Raw genomic sequence first — 23,214 nt, forward strand, 5'->3', positions numbered from 1 at the left:
ACTGTGGGGTGTCAGAATGTGCATCCCAGCAGCTGAGCCGGTGTTGCCGCTGAGTCAGCACATGCTCTCCTTTTAATAAGGACAAAAGATACCAGCTCCTTTCTATTCTTAGCCCTCTGCACCAGTGTTAATTCCAGTCAAGTGTACAATAACCTGCCCTGTTAGAGGGTCATTCTTACCCTGAAACAATTGCCTGAGGTAGCAGATTCCAGATAAGGTGCCGTTTCCCTGCTTCTAACTCATGTATTGTGCATGAGAAAACATAATAGGAGAGGATAGTCATTTTGACTTTTTGCTTTAGCTATGAAATGCCTCCTCTCCCCACTGATTATTGTTTTGCTGCCCCATTAATGAGGACAGCATTTGTGGCCTTCAGGCCTCGCTCCCCCTTGCAGGTAAGGTGAACAGAGCGCTGCTGCTCTTTTGTCACCGCAGCTAGAAATTGTATTTTAAACTTTTTTTAAACCCAATTTTAAAATAACTTTAACCAGAATTTCTACAAGCTATGGGCAAAAGCAGTGGTAAAGTGAGCTGCTCTAATGAGTCACCATGCTTAGAATTGCCTCACTCTGAGGCAGATGCAGTAGTTGGTTGGTGGCAAGCAAGCAAGCAAGGGGGGCATTAGGAGTGCCAATCTACCTTTCTTCAGGTACTGCCACTTGATGTAATTGTCTCCATGTGGCCTTCAGGAAGGGTCTCCAAATCCTTGCAGTACAGAGGAGGGGAATAAATTTTTGTGTGAGAAACAACCCAAGAACTCTGCACCCCACCTATACAAATAGTTAAATACCTGAATGTTTGGGGTAGTCTGTCAGCCACTTGGATCAGAGAATATCTCCACAGCCTGAGGAATAGGGCATCTCTCAGACGATTTATCCCCCAAAAGAAAAATATTAAAGCCTGCAAATGGGAGGTATCAGGAGAACGTCGATGAACTTCATAAACATTATAAATTTTCATTCCTGTAGCTTCAAATACACATTAGCATCATTTGTCACACTTAAAATATAAAGGGAAGGACAAAAGATTTCCTTAAAGTATGAATGAGAAAGAAGTAAAAAAAAGGCATCCTTCAAGGAGGTTAAATTTTCCATTTGATGTACTGAGAGATTTTTTTTAGCAAGATCTATGACCTTGCAATCAGCCAATCTGTGAATATAGATGGAACCAACTGAAAGAATTATGCTGGTTTTTGGAAATGCAATTCCCAATCACTGGCTGAGCTTCTGCCAATAAATAAATAAATCCACAGCTGGTCTGCTGTGACTCGGCAGGTTAATACATACGGCCAGGATAGGAGAAAGCTGAGAAGGCAGAAAATCCTTTAAGCCCTTTCGCGTTATGAATGTATCCGATGAAAAAATGCAGCAACTTCCTGAGGCCTATTAGCGTGCTCTTCCAAGTGAGCACATTCAAGGTATTAAATGACCGCTCAAAGAAACAGGAACCATTTCAATTAGAACCTAAGAAATGTTCTAGGAAGAAAAAGGCCTATTTGATCCTGTGAGCCACAACCCATAAATATTATCTGTCTGCTCCTCAGGCACCTTTTCCAAGGAAAGCAACCAATTACCTCTTAAATTACACCTTTGATAAGACTCGTTCATCTTTGCAGACAAGCCGCAGTGCTCACATGGCTTGTCCTATTTAATTTAGGCCATTGCTAAAAGCCAGACAGACAAGATAAATGGCCGATTCACCAGCTGCCCAGGAAATACCGTGGGGGGGGAGGGAGAGGGGGAACAGAAACCCTTCCCACTCCTGAGCTGCGCTGAAGAGAGAAAAACCCAAGAGAACATCAGAGACGCATGTAAAACTGCCAACTCAATGACCTTCTCTGTGTGATGGCTCCACTTACTTTGTATACATGGCTCTTGCTCCAGAAATATCATGTAAACTGTCATTCTAAGCACACTTACAAGTCCAACTGAAAAATATAATCAATGAGACTTACTTCCATGTGAGTATGCTTAGTTTACGGAGCTAGAATTCACTTGGCATGACAGCCAGTTAAGAGTACCATGACAAATACAGGTTCAGTGCAGCGGTATTTTGTGAAGTGCAGTTAATGTTAAGCATTTAAAGAACACTGGGGTGCATGGAGTGTTAGGGGAGGGGTAGTACCTCCGGTGGGAGACACATCATGCTCCTTCTGGGGCAGTCTGTACACCTTTGGTCTCAACCCTGCACTTAGCTCTCACCTGAGGTTCCTAGAAGCTGTCAGTATGCAATAGCAGCCACACCTTGAGAATGGCTTCAACTGGCCAGCCAAACCAGGAGAGGGTAGCCGATGGGTCTCAAACCCTTGGTGAGTTAGGGACTTCCCCTGCATGAGAAGACAGGCTCTGGTGGACGAAACCAAGAGTGGATCCAACGGTCAAGAAGGCCATTTCTGCACATGCTGTAGAGGGAAGTGAGGGGCGGATGGGGCTTGTCAACTGGGAAAGTAGCCCACCTAGAAGGAAAACTCTGATCCTAAACCTCCTCTGCTTTGCGGGATATCTTCAGGAAAAAGGAAAAAAAGCTAAGGAGTAAACCCTACACAAATCCAGAGTGGAGTCCCCAAGATAGTCATGGTGCCTTGCACACCTCTTTCTGGCAACTCCTGCCAAATGTATTGCTCTGCTTTCCTTTGGACCACATCAGGGAGGCCGAGAGAGGGGTCTTGATGTCTGGGCAGCCCAGGACCTCCATACACATTGCCCAGGCTTGTGCCCTGGGGAGGTCCCTTCAGTGCTGCTAATACAGCAGTTTGACTTCACTCCCAGAGGTGCACTCCATTGTCTTCCAAGACAGACAGATGCCAACAACAAAGCACATTAAACTAAAGAGTCCTTGAAAGCTTTCTATCCAGATTTCCAAGAAGTCACTGAGAATATGAAAGGATGCTCCTATCAGAAGGCCTGGGGTCATGGAGGATGCCTTTAAGGTTACAAGATTCACAACCTTGGAAATCTGGGGGGGGGGGGACAGACTTCAAGGATAACAACAACAACAACAATAATAATAATAATAATCTATCACCTCCAAGTATTTCATGTTACCCAAGAATACATCTAGTTTAAGACCCAAGCTTCATCCGTTTTGTGTCTACTTTGTCCCTGGGTATCACAAAACACACCTAAGCACTTTGCTCCCAGGAATGCTGGAAAAAGTTACAATCATGTCACCCACGAGACCTCCTAAATATTTCTGCTGTTGTCAATAGATCAACTTGTACCAGGGGTTCCCAATCTTTTTGACGCAATATTTGGAATTTTGAAAAAGTGTTGAGGGCATAGCCACAAAATGGCTGTCATGGCCGCTGGGTGGTTCAGCCTTTATACAGAGAGAGGAATTCAAATGCTGTAAACCTACCTATCTGGGCCCTAAATCTTCAGAGGCTCTTCTCAGTGCCCTCCATTGAGGTATGACTGGTGGCTACAAGAGAAAGGGCATTTTTGGTAGGGGTGCCCCAATTATGAAACATCGTCCACAGAGAAGCTCCCTTGGTTTTTTGGTATGACATGAAACCTTTTTATTTCCCCAGGTACTTTAAGATCTTCAATACTTAGCTGTGTGGTGTAAGTTTGCTGGTGGTGGTTTAATTTATGTACTCCGTTTTTTAGCACGGGTGATTTTATTAATTTTAGGGACTCTTGTTTGTTTTTCTGGTTTTTAACTTATTGTTAACCACTCAGAGGACATTAGTTGGGTGGTATACAAATGACACAGATAAATAAAACCGGCTGCTCTAAAAGTCCTTCACTGTTGCCCTAGGAAATCCACTTGGCTTCCACTCTCAATCTTAAATATTTAGATGTTAAAATATTAAATTGCATCATGTTTTTCATTGTGGAATAATTAGGGATGTTTTCCAAGGAGACAGAAGAAAGTCAGCAAACTTTTCCAAGATGCTTCAGTGGGGGCTAAAGGCCAGCCAGAGTGGGCCCATTACTTTTTGGCTTTGCACTGCATTCTTAAGCACATTTGCTTTTCCAATAAATCAAATTCAATGGTACTTTCAATTAAATGCAGTTAGGATTGCAGCCTTAGCATGCACACTGATCTGGTAGCAAGCCCCAGGACCTAAAATGGCTTATTTCTAAACATGCGTAGGACTAGGATTACTTTCTTAAACTGTTAGGCAGGTATACTCACCCAGGATGATTCTTTCGACTGGTAACATGTCAGAAGAATTGGGAGTCTGCCTTCCTCTCTTCTCCTTGGCTGGTCTACTCTTTCAAATCCCTCAGAAACCATGAAAAGGGGTCTCCTTTTCTTCTACACAGCATCACTTGGGCCTACCACTTCTAGTCATTTCACCTATAGGATGTGCTCACCCAAGCACTTACCATCTCAAAATATAACAGGACAGCGTAGAAGGATGGAAAACGTGGCATCAACTGAACAGAATAAACTCGTCTAGATGGTCTAGACCAATTTGGGTAAGAATGACTCTTGACAAAGATAGGTAGCTGAGACTCAACTCTAAAGACAGCATGACTGTGCCTAGTAGAATATACCATATTGGTGCAGTTTAGCTTAGCTGCTAATAATGTGTGTCCAGGTTTCCTGGAAATGTGCTCTCAAGTGTTTAAAAGAAGTATGCATGTCCTTCCAAATTTAACCCCCATTAATTAACACTGGTGGGCATGCAGAAATGCTCACTGTGTGAAGTGTGATGCTGCTTTTAGGGACAGACTTCAGCCAACAGCCAGATTTACAATGCTATTAAACCCTTCACCACCATCTACACAAGGGCCTTGGAATACGTAAGTTCTAACTTATTCCTCCTTTATGCCGTAGAAATCCAGGGTCTGATAAAAGATCATGCACAACCACCTCCCCAATTCTGCTCTTTTGACTAGCAGCATGGAATAAAGATTAAGGAAACCTAATCTGCATTCATTAGTTAAATGCAAGACAGCTTCTTTGGTGACTTCACATCAACACTGGGTGCCTTTATTTGCTTAGTTCCTCAGAGGCAATGCAAGGTGGTGTCAGAATTTTTAGATGATTGCATTTTGCCCCTTATGAGCCAAAGTAAATAACCAATGATTCATAGAACATCTCCACATAAAGCTGGAAAAAGACACCTGTCTGAAACCCTGGAGAGCCACTGTAAAGTCAGTGTAGACCAGGGCTAAGGAACATATGGTCCTCTGGATGTTGGAACTATAACTCTCATCATCTCTGCCCACTGCCCATGCCAGCAGGCACTGACGAAAGCTGGAGGACGGCCATGTTCCCCATGCCTAGCACAGGCAATTCCAAGCTAGACAAGCTAGTGCTCTGACTCAGGACAAGGCAACTTGCAATGTTCTTATGACCTTCCTCCAAGTCTTCTCCCTCCTCTTAAGCCATGTATAGCCTTTCAACAGCATTGCTTCCTGCATATGCCGGGATGGACAAAGGGAAAGTCCCAAGTGTGAAGCCAAGGTGTCATTAGGCTCCTGTGAAAGCTGAGCATTTGCACTCCCATCTCTTTGAAAGCATTTCCCATACCACCCTAGTGAGAGATACCAAGAAAGCAAAAAATGGTATCTGGAAGCTGCCTACTGCCAGGAGCTACTCTGCTGAGATAGTCCAAGTCTCTGCAGGATTCCCACAAGGTGAAGGACCTTGCTATGAAAGGACAAGGAGGGGAACCAAGATTGAATAATGGTCATATATGAGCAGGGGAGGGGGGGGGGAATAGGCTTGGGAGGAGAAGCCAGGTCCATGGACTGGATATTATATTCAGCCACTGGGGCCAGGCTGCACAGATCAGTGAAAGGGATCGACAAATTACTGGGACACTTCATAACCTGCCAAAGAATTGGCTAAGGGCAACCAGTACTTTCACATGGCTTACGTGAGTCAAGAAGTACTCCCTTCTCCCCAGTTTTCAATTCAAGGTTGCTGAAGCAGAGATTTGAGGCTGGCATAAAGAAAGCGTGGATATGAAAGGATGAAGTGGATAAATATCTTTTACAAATCTAGTGCAGGTGCATTATGCTTCTGATACAGCAACTTGTACTTTTATCAACCAACCCCCACCCCCATTTCTAAAAATACCCTACCTTTGAAATGAAATCCAAATCAAAAACAGACGTATACACTTCTACTCTAACTGAATCCAAAGCCTTCTACCAAAATTAGAATATCACTTTACAAATACTTACTCTAGTATAACATCGTCAAAAACAGACCTAGAACCCTGAGACCCACCAAACAGAACCTGGTATAAAAGGCACAAACTTAGAATTAAAGAATTCCAAGCCCAGGAGTGCCAGAACTGAGCAGGGCTCACAGTCCTTCCACACACAAATCTACTCCTGGTCAGACCAAGCTTTCATACTTTCATTTCAGCAATATAATTTGGGCAGGGGGCCATTTTGTTACTTCTATTGTTAAACCAATTGAGAATTCCTCCTGTTCTACCTTTTGCCACTATTTATTGGATTTCTATTTCAGTAATTAAATTTATCTCTCATCGTCCTCCTAAAGCAGCCCAGGACAGCAAATACATAAGCCACAAAACAATTAAAACATTTTAAAAACAATTTCAGCACATGCAGATTGGGAAAGCCCTCTACTTAAAAGAGGAAGGTCTTCAGTAGGTGCTGGGGGGAAACAATAGAAAAGGTGCCTGTCTAATATTTAACAGGAGGAAATTCCAAAGGATAGGTCCAATCCCAATCTTGGACCTCCTGGTAAGACAGTATCTGCAGGATGCCCTCACCTGTGGAGCACAGCGATCGACTGGATATATAAGGGAATGAGATGATCCTTTGTGTCATCATTTGGCACTAGGTGCACAAATTTCAGGTGCATGGGCAATGACACGTCTCGACAGAAACTCTGTTGGTGTCAACTGCTTTCTAGGCAGATACACAAGAATTTCTGTTACAACTGAAAAGCAGTAGCCATCTCCCCAAGCTGCTGCTGATTATTAATTATTATTATTATTATTATTATTATTATTATTATTATTATTATTATTATGATTTATTACCTGTTCTTCACCCTAAGATCCCAGGGCGAGTTACAATAATTAACGTTCAAAACAGTTCAGAACACAAAAAATAAATACACTGTGCAAAAAAAATTGCTTGAAGCATAACACATTCCTTTGTATCCATGTCAGGAAGTTTCACGTACTAAACACCTGACTCTTACATTTAATATTTCCGAAGTTTGCAGCCTCTTAAAATGTTAAAAAAACTCCACCCTTAAATAACACCTCTGTGCGTTCTCCTATCACTTGCTTCCTTACAGAGCAATCCTAAACCCTGAGACCTGGGCTGCTGGAAGCATCCCTCCACTGGGCTCTGCCAGCAGTGCCCCCCCCCCACTGCAGAGGCCACTGCTGTGCCCCCCGAAAAATGCAGGCAGCTGAGGTAGCAAGTGTAGGTCCTTGACTTAAATCATTATAAGGGCAGGGGTGGAACAGTCAGCCAAGGAGCCAAAGCTGCTCCATCTCCCTTGAGAGGGGGCCCAAATGGTGTCTCTCATTTCAACCTTGGAGCTGGTGCAGCAAAAACCACTAACAAAATTGCCCACTTTGGCTGGTACAAGTGGCAGAGCTTCAGATGTGGTTGCTGATCCACTGCTCAGCTCTGCTAACTGCTCCCCAGCCAGGGTTTGGATTGTTCTGTGAATATTAGAAATATTCATGCGCTGCTTTCTATAGAGAGCACTATGTTCTAGTCACAGTGAAGGGACTGCTATAAGGAAACACAATGTGATGAGAATAGTAATTCAAATGTCAAGAAGTTGATTTTTTTTTAAAAGCTTTGCAACCTGACAGACCCTGAAGAAATTCAAGGTGGACAATTATCTTTCAGTGGAGACCACTGTGTTGGCACATCACCTCCTGGGTATGAGAAGAATTGTATCGAAAGAAAATCTCTCACACAACTAGGCTTTTCTAGAATTTTATTATAAAAAAAATTCTGGATATTTGCTAGTCAAATACTTGAGCACAAATGCCTACTTGAGAGCTTATGCAACCCTCTAAGCAGCTTCTAACAGGCACCTGAAGAATCTCACAGGCAAGAGAACATTCCCTCGGTTGAAAGGCTCACAAAAGAAGTCTCTTGCTCCACACTCACTTTGACACACTTTCTTGACCAGCCTGGCCAAAGAGCCGAGCTGCAAGGCATGGTGCATACCACTTCCAGAAATTTGACAGAGGCTTGATTGCTTGCCCCTAGATATACCCAGATAGCCAACAATGGACCATTTATACAGTTGTGTCAGAGGTAGGTGGGCACTGTGAGTTATTACTGAATTTAAGTAAGCATCTAGCACTCTGTGATCCTTTGCTGGTAAATGATCAGCTTCATGCTCGTACATTGAACGCTCCCTTGTCCAAACCCCTCTAGAAAGGTTCCCAACAGACTGTAGCCTCCCAGGAAACCAAGCATACCCCAAACCCCCTTATTCCTATTGCTACATCCCAACCACCGTCAATTTCACTAATATCACACCAGAACCATTTTTCACCCTACCGCTTCCACAAAGGTGGCAACAATCCCCCAAATACAGAATTAGTGAAGACACATGCTACTTCTGCCCATAGCAATACATTTTCAACATTTAACCAATCCCTCTGCACTACGTAGAAACCACATGTGACTTTTGCCAAAACCTCCCTTCAGCCACGGTTGATATTAGTTGACAAACTGTATTCCTGCAGATATGTATGTAGCCCGCTGCCAGATTCAGTCTGGGTTCTGCAACTGCAGCTGCTTTAACGTCAGAAATGCACTGCAAAAGGAAGAGACAACAATTAGTGCTTAATGTAAAGTTAAAAGACAGTTGCTGGTTAATTATAAAGTTACTTGCACCAATTTTGAGACTGCTACCTTTTTGGGATTTAAAGTTTTAGTTGGGAGTTTCATGTGAGCATACAAAAATTGAAGCCACCAAATACCACAATGTTGCATGATTTAAGTTTAGTAGTGGAAAAACAAAAAGGGCCTTGGATCCACCTTAAACCTGGTTGCACAGTTTGTCTTCAGCTTGATCCTGTGCACCAGCATGCAGTGGCAATAAGACATAATTTCAGCACTGGCACAAGGGCAGAGAACCACAGATATAGTCTCTCCAAAGCCAGAAGCTGTGGTTATCAGTGAGGGGCAGGATCCCATCCCCAACACCGTGGCAAGTAATGAGAGGCTTGAAAGCAGCAAAGATGGCAGCTTCAGAGTGCCTCCAATGCACAGTGTGATGTCAGGGAGAATCTCCACCCTTCTTTTGAGCCCAGAAGAGGGTCAGAACTTGCACTGGACTTTGGAGGCACATAAAGCATGATGTCAGAGACCAGCCCTTTCCTTTCCCTTCTCTCTCCACTTCTGGACCTCTGCACACCAGACCATCTCCTCTGCATTGAAGAGTGCCAGGCCCTGTGCCTGTCCACCTGTCCACTCACAGTCAACCCATCTACAGAAGGGCAAGTCAGATCTGATGATCTGCTGGTAGGCTTCTATTAACAGGAGATGGCAAACTGCCCAATCCATTTCTTCCATGGCCATTTGGCTTCTGCTGAGGGCATGCACGCTATAATAGCCTTCTGCAACCTGGTTGCAGTTGATTTACAGCAACTCCGCTCATCCCTGATCACTGGCTGGGGCTGATGGGAATTATAGCCGAAAACATCTGGACAGCACCAGGCTGTGGGAGGCAGACCTAGAGGATAAGATGGCACAACCTCAGAACGCCTAAGTGACCAGGAGAGGATACAAAGCGATGATCCCCAGCAGAATCCATCACTTCTTATTTTATTTTATAAAATTTATGTACTGCTTGACCCTCAAAGCTGTTTACTTCTTGATGCAGAATGTTTAGTTTTGTAGTGCCAAGTATGGCATCTTGGGATAGAAGAACGCCACTAGCAATTTTTATTATTCAGACAGCTTGCCTGGCCTGTAGCTTTACATCCATAAGATTGCACTTTAAATCAACCAAAGCAAGATGCCTCTGCAAATAAACTGAAGTAGCTCTCTCCATTTCCCAAGAACTGCTTGGTCCACAGAATTAATGGACTCTCATTAGAGCCAGCCTCTGCTCCCAGATCGTCCAGATAGCATCTTCCTTATGCATATCTTTTACTCTTTTGTGCCCAAGCAGTTCCTCAGTAATCCAAGTAGGTCCATAGCCTATTTGAAGGTGCATTGCTGCTAAGAAGAAAAGAAGCCAAAAAGAATAAAGTGAAGTTTCTAATCATATTCCGTTAAGGAGGCTTGTGATCTTGAAAGATCACAGCTTGTTCTTTCCTCTCGCAGCAATTCTGGCACTAGCCCAGCATGTTCTGGCCTTTTAGCTAGTGCCATTGACATTCTCCACATGAGTGATGACACAAAAGGGCTGCAAGTGCATGCAGAGGGGGAAGGGAGAGAAGCGGCAATACCAGACCTTACGAGGCATCTTGAGATGGAGGGGAAGGATCCTGACTCTCCGGCTCCGGGGGAGGAGCTGGCACCGAGTCCTCTTTCTTCTGTGCAGCCAGGAAATCATGAATTGCCTTCTCTATCTGCGGCCTGAAGATGTGGTTTAGTTTTGGATCCACCACCTGAGAAATAATTCTGTCCACTCCAGCTTCCAGCATCCCCGACCTGGGGCAGAGACAAAGGAGTCATTCAGCTCCTCCAGAAAGCTTCCCTTCTTCCCCCCACTGGAGCCCTCCACAGCCGTCATGTCAGCTGCAATTAGCATTAACATGGTGTGAACTATGGCTCTTTTGGTAGCTCCTGTATCACTAGACAGGCATTCTACCCGGTGAAAAGAAAGCCAAGAGGTTTTGAACCAGCTGCCTTTGAGGGCCCCAGCAGAACCTGCAGCAGACATCTGCTCACCCAACTGCTTTAAAAAAAAATGTATGCTGGGTGGGAGCCACTGCAGGGTGTCCATGGCACACAAAGCAGCAAATAAAACCTGACTTGGCATCAACAAGAGGAAAAAAACATCACACTGGAGGAGATAGGCGGGATATGAGGGGAGGTGATCTTTTTGGCTAGTGCACTTATGGCGAAAAAGCAGAAAGGCGGCCTTCACCCCAGGACCTGCCACGATCTGCTGTTCCCCACATCTGCCAGTCTAGACACACCGGCACTTTTTACAAGACAAACAAAAATAAACACAAGCAACACAAGACAAAGAGCTTTTCTGGGAACAGTGTCAGAAACCAAAAAGCGACTTATTACTTCAAGGCTGTGCTGGATAAAAAGAGCAGGGCATGGGCTGTCTGGTGGGGTTAAGTCATGTCTGCAACAGGCCAGGGGAGGCAAACACAGAGACACTGCACAGCCGTTGGGAAGCAGCCGCCTGGGTAGAAAAAACACACCCAAACAGCCAATATTGTTTTGAGTCTACGTGGGCACTTAAGAAGACCTGAAGTCTCTGACACTTGGTCTCCATGAAGGGCATGCCTGGCCTGGCACAAATTCCAGGGTCAGATTGTTCCAATGCTCTTCCAGCTCCTGCGGCTTGTGCACTGTGCCACGTACTAAAAATGGCAGCTACGTGCAATGCAGGTTGGTGCTGCTGTGCTGCCAGCCTGGTGGGCAGGCCCTCTACAGCTGCAGCAATACTCTCATTGCAGGGCCCCCTGGGTACTTAGAGTAGCAGATGGAGACATAAGGAGCTTCCAGACTGGCTGCTGGAAAAGCATTCATGTCAATATAGTCATGCAAAACTTGCAGAGGTTATACAACACCAGTTTATTGAACGTTCACGTTTGTGCGGAGATTATATGGCACTGCCAGCTAGGGGGTTGTTGTCCCACAATTTCAAGCCTAATTTCCAATCACCTTTCTTACCGGACTTTTTGCAGTGAGAAAAGTGATGTGCTAACTGCACTAGAAATGGGGTAACAAGCAAATTTGTACATTTAAACAGGCTGTCTGGAAGGGTCTGCATTTGTGCATCCCCAGAATTAATGAAGGCAAACAAAAGAGAACTCAGCTGGTGGTGTACACAACATGTTTCGAAACCATACAAAAACGGAGCAAGGGAGTCAACCAGGACATGACGAGCTTAGCATGTCTCCCCGCCATTGACTGCTTGCAGCAAAACAACCTGTTACAGAATCAACGGAGCACAATGCATAAGCAACTTCTGCTCCATGGCTGAACCACTTCAGAGGCACATGAATCTGACTACAAGATGGCCTGGGGAAAGCTCTCATAGTAACCACTGTCTCAAGGCTCATCCACACCTGCTACCCCGCTGCTTTGCTCTGGGGAAATCCACTGTTTACTGCTGAATTGGAGCAAACGTCAATTGTGTTTTCTCCATACTGACATTTGCTCCAATTTAGTGATAAGAGAAGATTTTGGGGGGGGGGGGAGCAAAAACACTTGGACCTGTGGATGAGCCCTCACTGTCCTACTTCACAATTGAAAATTATGGAACTAGAGGTTTTAACCTGAACATGCCTCCATCAAGGAAGATGGCTTATAAATGCAACTCAGGATGTTTCAACAATAACTTACCATGAGCTTATCATACAAGAGAAATACCTAGCTTGTAAGCTGTGATTTATGTTGATGGGAGTAATACAGCCATTGAGACAGACTTATGTACGACCCTATAGGTTCACTGCAACTATGGACGACACTCACAGCTTAATGCCAACACTCAATGCCCAGATGTCAGGTATTTTAGCAATATTGTTTTGTGAATGGTCCCTGTCATTTTTACATTTAAGCTTCATCATAATTATTACAGCCCATGTTCATTTACTTCTGACTGTACACCCCAATGAAGGCTTCTCCAGTATTCATGCCAAGACCACCTCTAGATTTCATGGTTTTCATGGCAGGCATGGGGCTGCCTCAGTTTGACATCAATCAATACATGCAGCAGGGCACACTCTCAGCTTAAGTCTTTGGTGATGATGAAATGGATGGTTTGAAAACACAGGAAGGGTTGTCCAAGCGATCACATTGTCATGGTCAAACCACTTCCTGGTGAAGTTTCATATGATATTTCCAAATGTATATAACACCCAGCTTTCTCTTTTTCATCCAATGGAGGTAATGAACCATTGCTTGAACACTACCACAGATTGTATGTGGGCAAAAAAGCCCGAAGTCTGTAGTCTAGGAGTGCAGCAGCAACCAAAGCATCCAGGAGCAGTGCCAGATCAAGGAGCACCCCTAGATTATGGACCTGATCCTTTAAAGGAAGTGCAGTTTAAAGGCAATCTGGCTGTTGCGTGTCTCTGCATTGATTCAACTAGTGTGCTGGTGGCATCATTTTTGAAGAAGCAGCAGATGTGGCCACACGAAGGCTGGATTTTTGCAGCATATTTCATGTGAGGTGGTCCTTAAAAAATGTTTGGAAGCTTTAGCAAGTACAAAAGGTAGTAACCACGTTACTGGAAGACACTGGCTTTTGATTTCTTTCCAGGAACAATTTAAGGTGTTGGTGATTACCAATAAATTCCTAAATAATTTGAGGCGAGGCAATTCAAAGGACCATCTTCCACCAGAGTCTGCCTGCTGTTTTATGACTGTCAGAGACCTTGCGCTCCTTGCTTTCAGAGGTACAGATGGTTGGCAGGAAAGGCTTTTCCAATAATTGTATGAAGTCACAGCTTCTGCTAACCTAGCAGTTCAAAAGCACGCCAGTGCAAGTAGATAAATAGGCACTGCTGCAACGGGAAAGTAAACAACATTTCCGTGCGCTTTGGTTTCCGTCACGGTCCTCTGTGTGCAAGTAGCGGTTTAGTCATGCTGACCACATGACCCGAAAGCTGTCTGTGTGCAAATGCCAACTCCCTTGGCCTGAAAAGCAAGATGAGCGCCACATCCCATAGTTGCCTTTGACTGGACCTGGACCATCCAGGAGTCCTTTACCTTATTTCACCAGGCATTGGGGATCATTTTAACTTTGAATTCTGCTGATTTTCAGTACTGCTTTAGTTTTTAACTTAGTTCTTTTTAATTTTATTGTGCTATTACTATGATTTATATCTGTATTTGTTTTAAATTTATTTTGTACGCCACCATGCGGCCTCTTGTAGCCAAAAGGGAAGCTACAAGTCTTCTAAATAACTAATCTGCCATAATGCAGATTAATAAATTAAGGCTGCAACCCTATGCACACATATATGGAAAAAAGCATCTCTGCATACAATGGGACTGACTTCCAAGCAACTTCATGGAAGTACTCCGTAAAGCTTGCAAGTCATCTCCCGCTCTCATTCTAAGCACATTTCAATAACCATTTCTTGAATCCTATCACTATCAGTCAGGAACACAGCAGCTTATTATATAAAATTAAAATTATGTACATTGAACATACAGCTAACCCAGCCTGGCCTTCAACAAAATTAGGGAAGAACGTGTTTGCAAAGAACACGTTGTGTTTAGTGAACTGGATTAGTTATACTACAGCAATAGTTCAAGGAGCAAAACACTACTTCACTCTGTTGGACAGCACCCCAACCCCAGTGACATTAAGCTCATCATGCTACTGTATCTCACGCTGGAAGTTGCTAAAAGCAAACAGAACTAAGACTGCAAGTTCATCAGATGCTCTTTCCCTCTTAAAGCTGTGGATGCGTGCAGATCTCCATTAGACAGCCACAAGTGACACTCCTGAAGAAACATGGTGTTGATTAGCAATGACATTTTGAGTAATTTCAATGGATGGAGAGCCACAATCTACCAGAAGTGTTTCTTAGACAATCCCATCAAAATTTAGGGGTCTTGTGCAAATGTAGAAGGTTACCTTCATGAGTTAAAAAACAATTCATTATTGTCACATATTTTAGCAGCTTTTACTTACTGAATAACGCTCTGCCTCAAGCCATTCCGCAACTGGTTTTTGTTCATTGCTGGGTTCCATTCCTGCTTATCCAGGTGGGTAGACACAAAGTTGTCCACTTTCTGTCTCAAATTCTGGTAGGCTGGCTAAACAAAATAGCTCAATTAATATAATCCTGAAGTGTTTCTTTCAAAATCCACACAGACCACTGACACCACACTGAAACACACTTGTTTATTTACCCTACAATTAAATTTCAACAGGATTGGCGTCATTTGCCTTTAGCAGGTTTGTTTTTACCTATGAAAAACCAAATTATGAATGTAGCCATGAAAAATTACATGAGCACACACACCGCAGAATAAGTATACTACAGCTGGAGTTGAAGAAGATTCCAACACCTCCTGAGTTGGTCCATTCAACTGTTAAACAGTTCTTACAGATAGAAAGTCCATCCTAATGTTTAGTTGGAATATCCTAAACTGATTTTTCCATAATCAACTAGCTCTGTCATTCAAATCCTGGAATAAAATTCCAGCTAGACTCCAATCAAGTGTCTGCGAGGCCATGGTAAAATTCAGTTGTTGTGGGTTACACACCTAAATACCCAGTTCAATGAGATTCAGCCAATATCTATGTACCTGCATCCCCCAGAAAATCTTGATGGATTACAGGACCAACATACCCTCCTCCTACTCCTTTATAAGGCTTAGACAGACTATCATTTATGCCTATTTACACGTAGGCCACTGAATGTAGTGGGGTTAACTTCCAAAACACAAAGGAATAAAACCATGTTGTTGATGTGGACACCACTATATGATGCTTGTCTGCTCAATGTTCAAAGAAGGCTGCCTTATGCCAAGTTGAGACTAGTGGTCTACCTAGCTCAGTATTGTCCACACGGATTGGCAACGGCTCTCCAGCATTTCAGAGAGGAACCATTCCCAACCCTACCTGGAAATGCCAGGGATTAAACCTTCTGCCTGCAAATCAGATGCTCTAGTTCTACCACTAAGTTATAGTCCTTTCAGTGGTAACATGGACTGGAATGTATTTATTTTGGTTTATTTTACTCTTTTTGAGAGTTGCCTAATGATAACAATAAAGCACCCCCCCCCCCAGGAAACATATACAGGAAGTTATAAGCCAAAGACAAGCTACAAAGATGCTCCAAAACCTCTGTGACCCCATAAGAATGTTAACATGGGTGTATCTTGTACTCCGACTTGCACAAAACACAAAAACAAGAGTGCAAGCCATGTGACCACCAAAGGAAAATAAATGTTTTGTCTGGGGTTGTGTATACCTTTCCCAGAATAGACCACACCACAAGAGCCAGCAAAGCTCCCCCACCTCAGGGAGTTTGGATCAGAGGGGATACAGTGCAGGCTATGAGATGGTTTTCCTGCGAACTCGTGTGTCGGCTTCCCCCAGCCGAAGAGGCAGGGAAGCCGGGCGACTGCAACTCTCGCCATCCCTGACAGCTGACCCCGTTGGCTGGGGCGAGTGCCTCCATAACGGGGCTGGGGGGGGGGGGGACTAGGGAGAAGAGAGGATAAGGGAATAAAAAGAAAAGTCCCTGTAATCCTGGCAATCCTTAGCCGAGGCCTCCCCTTACGATCCTGCAGAGAGACCCTCCGCGGGGCTGCTACGGGGAGGGGCGCTTACCTTGGTGTCGACGTCGGCCAGGCAGTCCCTGCGGAAGGCGTCGAAGAGGCCGCGGCTCTTGAGCTGCCCCACGATGAGGGCGATGAGCTGCGCGTCGCCAGGGGGCAGCGAGGCCGGGTCCGTCGCTCCAGGCCCCGACGAGCTCCCGCCGCCTCCGCCCGTGCCGGAGGACGCCCCGCCCGGCTCCGCCATCCCCCCGCCCGGCCCTCGCAGCGCCGCCCGACGGGCCGCCGGAACAGCAGCGCCGCCGCCGCCGCCCTCGCTCCCGCCAGGTGCTGCTGCTGCTGCAGGGGCGATGGTGGCAACGCCGCCGCCGCCGCCGCGGCACCCTCTACTGATCGCGCCGCGGCAGCTGTTGGTGACGTTGCCGTCGCGGAGCATTTGCGTCATGCCTTCCCGCTGCATGCCGGGAATCAGAGGCCTCCTTTCTCGGGGCTAGGAGGACGCAGACTCCCAGGAGGCTTTTATCGCGATAGCCATCTGGCAGGCTCCGTTGGGACGCGCTGACAGCTGCCCCAGCTGCAAAAGCCTGCAGAATTTGTGGATTGGTTGGCGCGGAGTCATCGCGCTCCGCCAATATTCAAGTCCGGGTGGGGTTCTAGATGAGCTATGGGAAGGGCAACGGGGATAAGGAAAGCAGCCCTGAATGCTGTAATTGTTGCAGAGCGACGGGAGCGACCCCCCAAGTCCTGGGGCGGCCAGAAAAGACGGGGCTGTGCACTCCCTCCTCGACCCCCGGCCTCATGTGCCCGCACTGCTCGTTTAGCAGGAGGATTTTCTGGTTGTCAGTCCCTTGCTCATAGGGTTGCCATATGCCCTCTTTTTTTCCAGGACACGTCCTCTTTCTCATGGGGATGTAAAATGAGAGTCGACATAGCGATCCATAGTTAAAAGTAGAAGTCGGCAAATGTGTCCTCTTTTTTGCTCTTCAAAATAATGGCAACCCTACATCACAGTACCCATTTTGGGGATGCCTTGTTACACTTCCGTTAGTGTGGGTTACTGAAATGCTCCATTCTGAACAACTGTTCAAGGTGGGGGAACCTCTTTTTCACTTGGCATCCCTCTGAAAGATAAATCCCTTGAGTTGGGGGTATTCGTGTGTGTACAGTACATCTTTGTCCCTAGCACTCTCATCCACGCATATGCCCACAAACGTTGCATATGTGCTGTTAGGGTATGCAACCCTACAATCATAAACATGCTTGCTCAGAAGTAAGCCCTGTGGAACTTCCTGTTGCACCAGGGGCCCTGTCTCTAGTCTAGACACCTGGTGGAGAGGTCAGATGTTTGGTGGGGGATTGTGGATGGTCAGTGGTGAGGCAAATGCGCTCCATATACATTTTGAGGCAGTATCTTGTTACTGGCATGCACGTACCAAAGCTGAGCTCTGCAATTCAAAACATTTCCAGTTCTGAGACTTGGTGAGTCAGAATGAAACTTAGTCCAACATCAAGCGTCCTAATCATTTCCAATGATGTCCCAGAATGACACTGCGTCAGGTGTTCCGGGGCATTGTGGGGAACTGAAATGGGAGCCCCGCCTGGGCTTGGAGCTGACTTAAAGTGTTCTCCAACATTTCAGATGGAAACAGGGATACATGTAACCCCCATTTTTTGTAGGAAAGTAAGACTACCTGAGCCCCTCATTTAACACTTGTTGAAGGCTCTCCTCTACCTGCTATATTCATTTACTCTGCAATAGCTTGTCTCAGCAATTGTAGCGTGTGTGAACCAGCAGGCTGGGCCAGAGTGGTGTAGTAGTTGGAGTGTTGGACTAAGACCTAAGAAATAGGGGTCCAAGTTTTTAGTCTGCTATTATGCTCAGTGACCAATTATGGGCCAGTAACTATCTATCAGTTTAACCTACTTCACAGGGTGTGTGTTTTTTTTTGCAAGGATAAAAGTGTGGGAGAGGGCACCATGTACACCAAGCTAAGTTATTTCACAGAAAGGTGGGGTATATATCATAAATGTTCCTAACTCCCCTCTCCCAATTAAAAACCATTTTCCTAATGCCTAAACTCAACCTTAAACATTCAGAGTCATTTAATCTACATCCAAATAATTTTTAATATACCCAAAGCAAAGCCTAAATGCTTCTGTGTGATGATATTGCTCATTACATTATGCTGCCTGAAACTCAGCCTCAATTCCACTCCACTAGAACCAACTCTTTAAAAGTCTTGCCACACCATTCAGACATGAGTTGCTGCCTGCATCTTTCCACCCCTGACCACTGTGCTACCTGAATCAGGCTGCTTCACTATAAAATGCAGACTAACTGGGAGTAAATGTAAATGGGACGCGGGTGGCGCTGTGGGTAAAACCTCAGCGCCTAGGACTTGCTGATCGAAAGGTCGGCGGTTCGAATCCCCGCGGCGGGGTGTGCTCCCGTTGCTCGGTCCCAGCGCCTGCCAACCTAGCAGTTCGAAAGCACCCTCGGGTGCAAGTAGATAAATAGGGACCGCTTACTAGCAGGAAGGTAAACGACGTTTCCGTGTGCAGCTCTGGCTCACCAGAGCAGCTTTGTTATGCTGGCCACGTGACCCGGAAGTGTCTGCGGACAGCGCCGGCTCCCGGCCTCTAGAGTGAGATGAGCGCACAACCCTAGAGTCTGTCAAGACTGGCCCGTACGGGCAGGGGTACCTTTACCTTTAACTGGGAGTTGCAGCCATGGATGCCATTGGGTCACCCTTCCTCTCTCAGCCTGAATCATCTCACAGGGTTAAGGTGAGGTTAAAATGGGCTAATCCTCTGATCTCCTTGGAGGAGAACTAAATTAACATGTCTGCCATATCTGCAGTTGTCACTTAGGGATCATCCAGACTTGTGCCATGTTTCTAAGTAGAGGTCTGCACTTTAAAACGCTTTGTCTGAGTATTTTTCCCCTCCAGCGCTTTCCTGCATAAACCCAGTCGGAGCAAATGGTAATCCATGAAAAACCTGGATTTCTGTTTGTTCTCATTCAGCATTAAAGAGCAGGTTTTCCCGTGGAAAGCTGGGGAAGAAGAAGAAGAAGAAGAAGAAGAAGAAGAAGCACTCAGACGCATAAGCTGTGCTTAAAAAGCTGTGCTGATGAGCCCTAAGTGTGATATGTAAATTGGCCACAAGAGGGCACTGCAGCTTCACAGTTGTTAAATAAGGTGGGGGTGTGGAGAGCAGGCTTGCTCTGAATTAGCTTTGAGAACAGGTTGAAAAATACTGTAGTAAAATTCACCTGCTTTTGCTGACTTGTGCCCTTGATCTCATGTAAGCAGTAAATAGGGCTGCTTTACAATTTGGGGAGATGTACTCTTGTGAACCTCCACATTTCAATCCCAGCAACACAAAAGCCAGCTTGCTTTTAACTGCCTTTTGGGGTAATTTGCATGTATAATAATGCGCAAATTATCACAGGGGATACCCAGATGATTATGAGTCACGTGAATGTGCACTTGTTGCATGGCAACTAATCTATGAGAATAAATCCTCGCAAGAACAAGATGAGTGAAATGCAAACACTCAGCCAGCAGCAGCACGGCTCCGCAACCATGGCTCTCCAACTCCCTTGACACACAGGAACACTTCCAACATGGATCTTACATGGTTGATGAAGGGGAAAAAGCCCTGCAGGGAAGGGCGGGTGTGCCTCAGACAGAAGGGTATACTTCCCCCACTATTCAGATGTCTGGATTCCAATGTTAGCACTGAAGCACACAATGTTACCTGGCAACCCACTGAAATGATTGGAAAAATCAGTGGTAGCTGGTGCTCCTTGGGACTGATCGGTTGGAAGGCAGAGGTGCCAACAGTAGAAGGAGCCAGAGCCAATTACATTCTAGTTTGGCCACCCACCCTCCTCCCTTCTCAGTTCCACAAAGGGCAACACTGAGAATAAGGAGTAGTAAAATGACAGGCAGTGCCATTCCCTAGACTCACTGAAAATAAGAAGGCAGGAATATGAAGGTGGGCTGAGATTTGTGGAAGAGTGCCTCACCTACTTGCCCAATGGGCCAATCTGGAAAAAGTGAGTTGGTTTCTTTTCAGCCAAAGAAGTCCTTGAAAATTTTGGGCCTCGGTTATTGGTTGTAATGCGCAAGATCAACAGGTCCTCCAGATACTGTGAGATCTACTGGAGTTTTGTTCCAAGGAAAAGAGCAAGCTTGACAATCCCATGAACACTGATCCATCATTCCTGCTGGACTAAGTCAAGACTTTAGGTAGTAGAAGAAAGGGGGAAGGGATTTATGTGAACTAAACTCTTGTGCCATAGGAATGGATGTTTTCCTAACCAATATTACCACAGACGCCATTGCTCGCAACATCCGCCTGCACAAGGTTTTCCTGAGTTGTTGTTTCTTAATTGCAGGTTTTCACAGTGTTTTGTAAGCAGCGAGCAGCCAAGACTGTTGCCTGCTCTCCCTGAAGTTCACAAAACATTCTGGTTCTTCTCTGTCACAGAGGGTAAAGCTAGAAGGGTGATTGGTTTCTTGGACTTGTCACCGATATTTACTATAGGCCAGCTCAAACATACAAAATAAACCTCCCACATGAGAGCTTACTCATGTGGATAAATTAGTGCATGAGTTCACAGCTTCCTGGTGGCAATTTCTACTGCCATGCCAGCACATTTTCCTGCTGTGGGAGTCACTTTTAGGTATATCTATCCCCATGACTAGATGTCATTGTAGCTGATAGACCATTAGCCCAAATGTGTACATTAAGTACAGGAGTAGCATCTCTTCTGACTACTGAAGCAGGTGGCAGGAGGCAGAATTTTGCATGCAAGCACAGTCCTTGGTGCCTGATTAAAATTCAGCTGCCCTGAAAAGCAGTGCAAGCTACCCAGTACCATCTGTCAGCGAGGGGGGGGGGGGAGATATATACTCACATTCAAAGGCATAAAACCTATGCACTGAAAAAGACTGATCTGAATGCAAGTGTTGGCCTAGGTGGCAAGGGATCTGAACAGTAAACTCCCATTTTCACTTGGCATTTCAAAGGGTCCCACACTAGGCCTTCTAATGTGATATTTGCACAAGGGTTTGCGTTGGCATGCATGTGTGTGTGTGTGGGGGGGCAGTCCTGCAGGCTGATTCTGTGCATTTGACCTCCCCAGGTTGCATCACATCTGTGCCAGCTCAGTGCCAATCCTTTAGAAGTCCAAACAGAAGCATCCATGGCTTCAGCTGAAACTTGAGGGCACAGTCCACACAACAGAAAGATAAACAAATCCCTGAAATTGTGAAATAGCACTTATTTCCCCACAATAATCCTTCCTGAACTTCCAGCCGTGCACTAGGGGACTACATTGGGAGTGGGATATATGTCAGCCGCTATCCTGACGTCTCCTGGGCTGTAGCCAGAACTTGATGTGATTGGAATCATGGGTGATGGCATCAAAATGGGCAATCTCATATCAAGTTTCCCCCTCTTTCCTTCAACAGTGGTTGCATGATGGGTTTAGGGACAGCGGATAGATTGGTTCAGTTCACATTTAAAGCCCAATCTACCGAGTTATCTATCAAGTGTATATATATATATTAGTCAAAATTATAAACAAAAATGTGTTTGTTGGGATAAATTCATCCTAAAATGCTGAAGAATTTCCATGGTGGTTTTTCAAAAAATAATAATGCAAAAATGTGGAGAAATGAATTTAAGTCTGGAAAAATGAGAAATGGAGAGAACCGAAATTTACAGATCCTAACGTTCCTAGATGGGCTCAGCTAGAATCGACTGCAGAAGTTTCCCAGCCATGAAAAGGAGAAGTGTTGGTGGCAGTGGTGAGCGAGCATGCCATGTAACTTCTAGAAATGAGAGTTGCACCACTCCTCTCAGCCCTGAGCCCACTGCTAACCACTGTTCTTTGAAAGCCTGAAGGTCTTTTTTATCAATGATTTCCTGAACAAGAAGAAGGAGAAGGAGACTTGCTTGCTTGTGCAAGGCATTTGTGGCTGAGGCAAAATGATCCTTTGGGGACTTTCCATCTGTAATCATTTCCCATGGACAGGACTGGTGTCTGGCTCAACAACAAAGCCATTTCTCCAGAGTATGGTGTTGGGTTTGTTCGTTTTACTGGGAATCTGGGAAATAAAAAGGGCTCAGTCACAGAAACTGCACGGAGGAAACTTTCGTGTTAAAAGATGTGCTTTATTTTATTTTATTTTTAAGAAGGAAGGAGACCTTTTTGAACTGCTGCGCCTCACATCGGCAGTAAAATTGTGTGCCCAGGAGAAATAATTGGCAGGTTTTCCTAAACTGTCTTGACAACCTCTGGCCATGAAATTGAAAAGTCAGTTACTGACTTTCAAAAGGCTTTGTCCTTGCCAATGATTAGACAGAGAAATCTGGAATAGGTGGCTTTAGCCAGGCATAGTATCAGCTGAAATGCAGACTGAATGTCAATAGGAAATCGTTGCAGAAGAGGGAAGGTTGTGTCTGCAACTCTGCCCGTAATGCACCCACACAAACACACTCAGTCACACACAATTATCGAACTCTGGCAATTTCAATCGACACATTCCTCTGGCGCCGTAGCTGGGAGGAGGAGGATTGTGCTGACAGGTGGGGCTGTGAAGCTGCAATCTTAACATTTCCTCTTTTGTGCTGCAGGCATTATTTACTTATTTTGTGAAGGTATCAGTCACCTTCTGTACCGCAAAGGTACTAGCAAGAGCTGCACAGCAATAAAAAGCTGAACAACAACAAAGGCTGTGGACTCTCGAAGAAAAGGTATTCTAAATGAACCGGGTGTGTGAGGAGGGGGAAACTGTCAGCAGAGGTACAGCAATCCTAAAATGGATCTGTTACTTGTGAG

The 23,214-nt window shown here is 45.2% G+C and overlaps 1 protein-coding gene across 6 annotated transcripts in view; it reads right to left on the reverse strand.

The window, feature by feature from the left end:
* The window catches only part of BOD1 (biorientation of chromosomes in cell division 1), a 62,051-nt gene extending 45,218 nt beyond the window's left edge, over positions 1–16,833 (reverse strand). For 4 of the 6 annotated variants that reach the window (XR_013391898.1, XM_028717790.2, XM_028717794.2 and 1 more), the window contains exons 1-3: positions 16,414–16,833; positions 14,764–14,888; positions 10,389–10,583 (exon numbers count right to left, since the gene is read on the reverse strand). Coding sequence is in view for 5 of the 6 variants with exons in the window: in XM_028717790.2 (XP_028573623.2) it covers positions 10,389–10,583; positions 14,764–14,888; positions 16,414–16,818 (725 nt within the window). In the remaining variant the exon portion in view is untranslated. Of the gene's footprint in view, positions 1–7,885; positions 8,737–10,383; positions 10,584–14,763; positions 14,889–16,413 lie in introns of those variants that run through there. The other 2 variants (XM_028717792.2, XM_028717795.2) reach the window with 2 other exon arrangements.
* Between the last annotated feature and the right edge of the window lie 6,381 nt (positions 16,834–23,214).

Source organism: Podarcis muralis, chromosome 2, assembly GCF_964188315.1.
Source record: "Podarcis muralis chromosome 2, rPodMur119.hap1.1, whole genome shotgun sequence".
Classification (NCBI taxonomy): Eukaryota; Metazoa; Chordata; class Lepidosauria; order Squamata; family Lacertidae; genus Podarcis; species Podarcis muralis.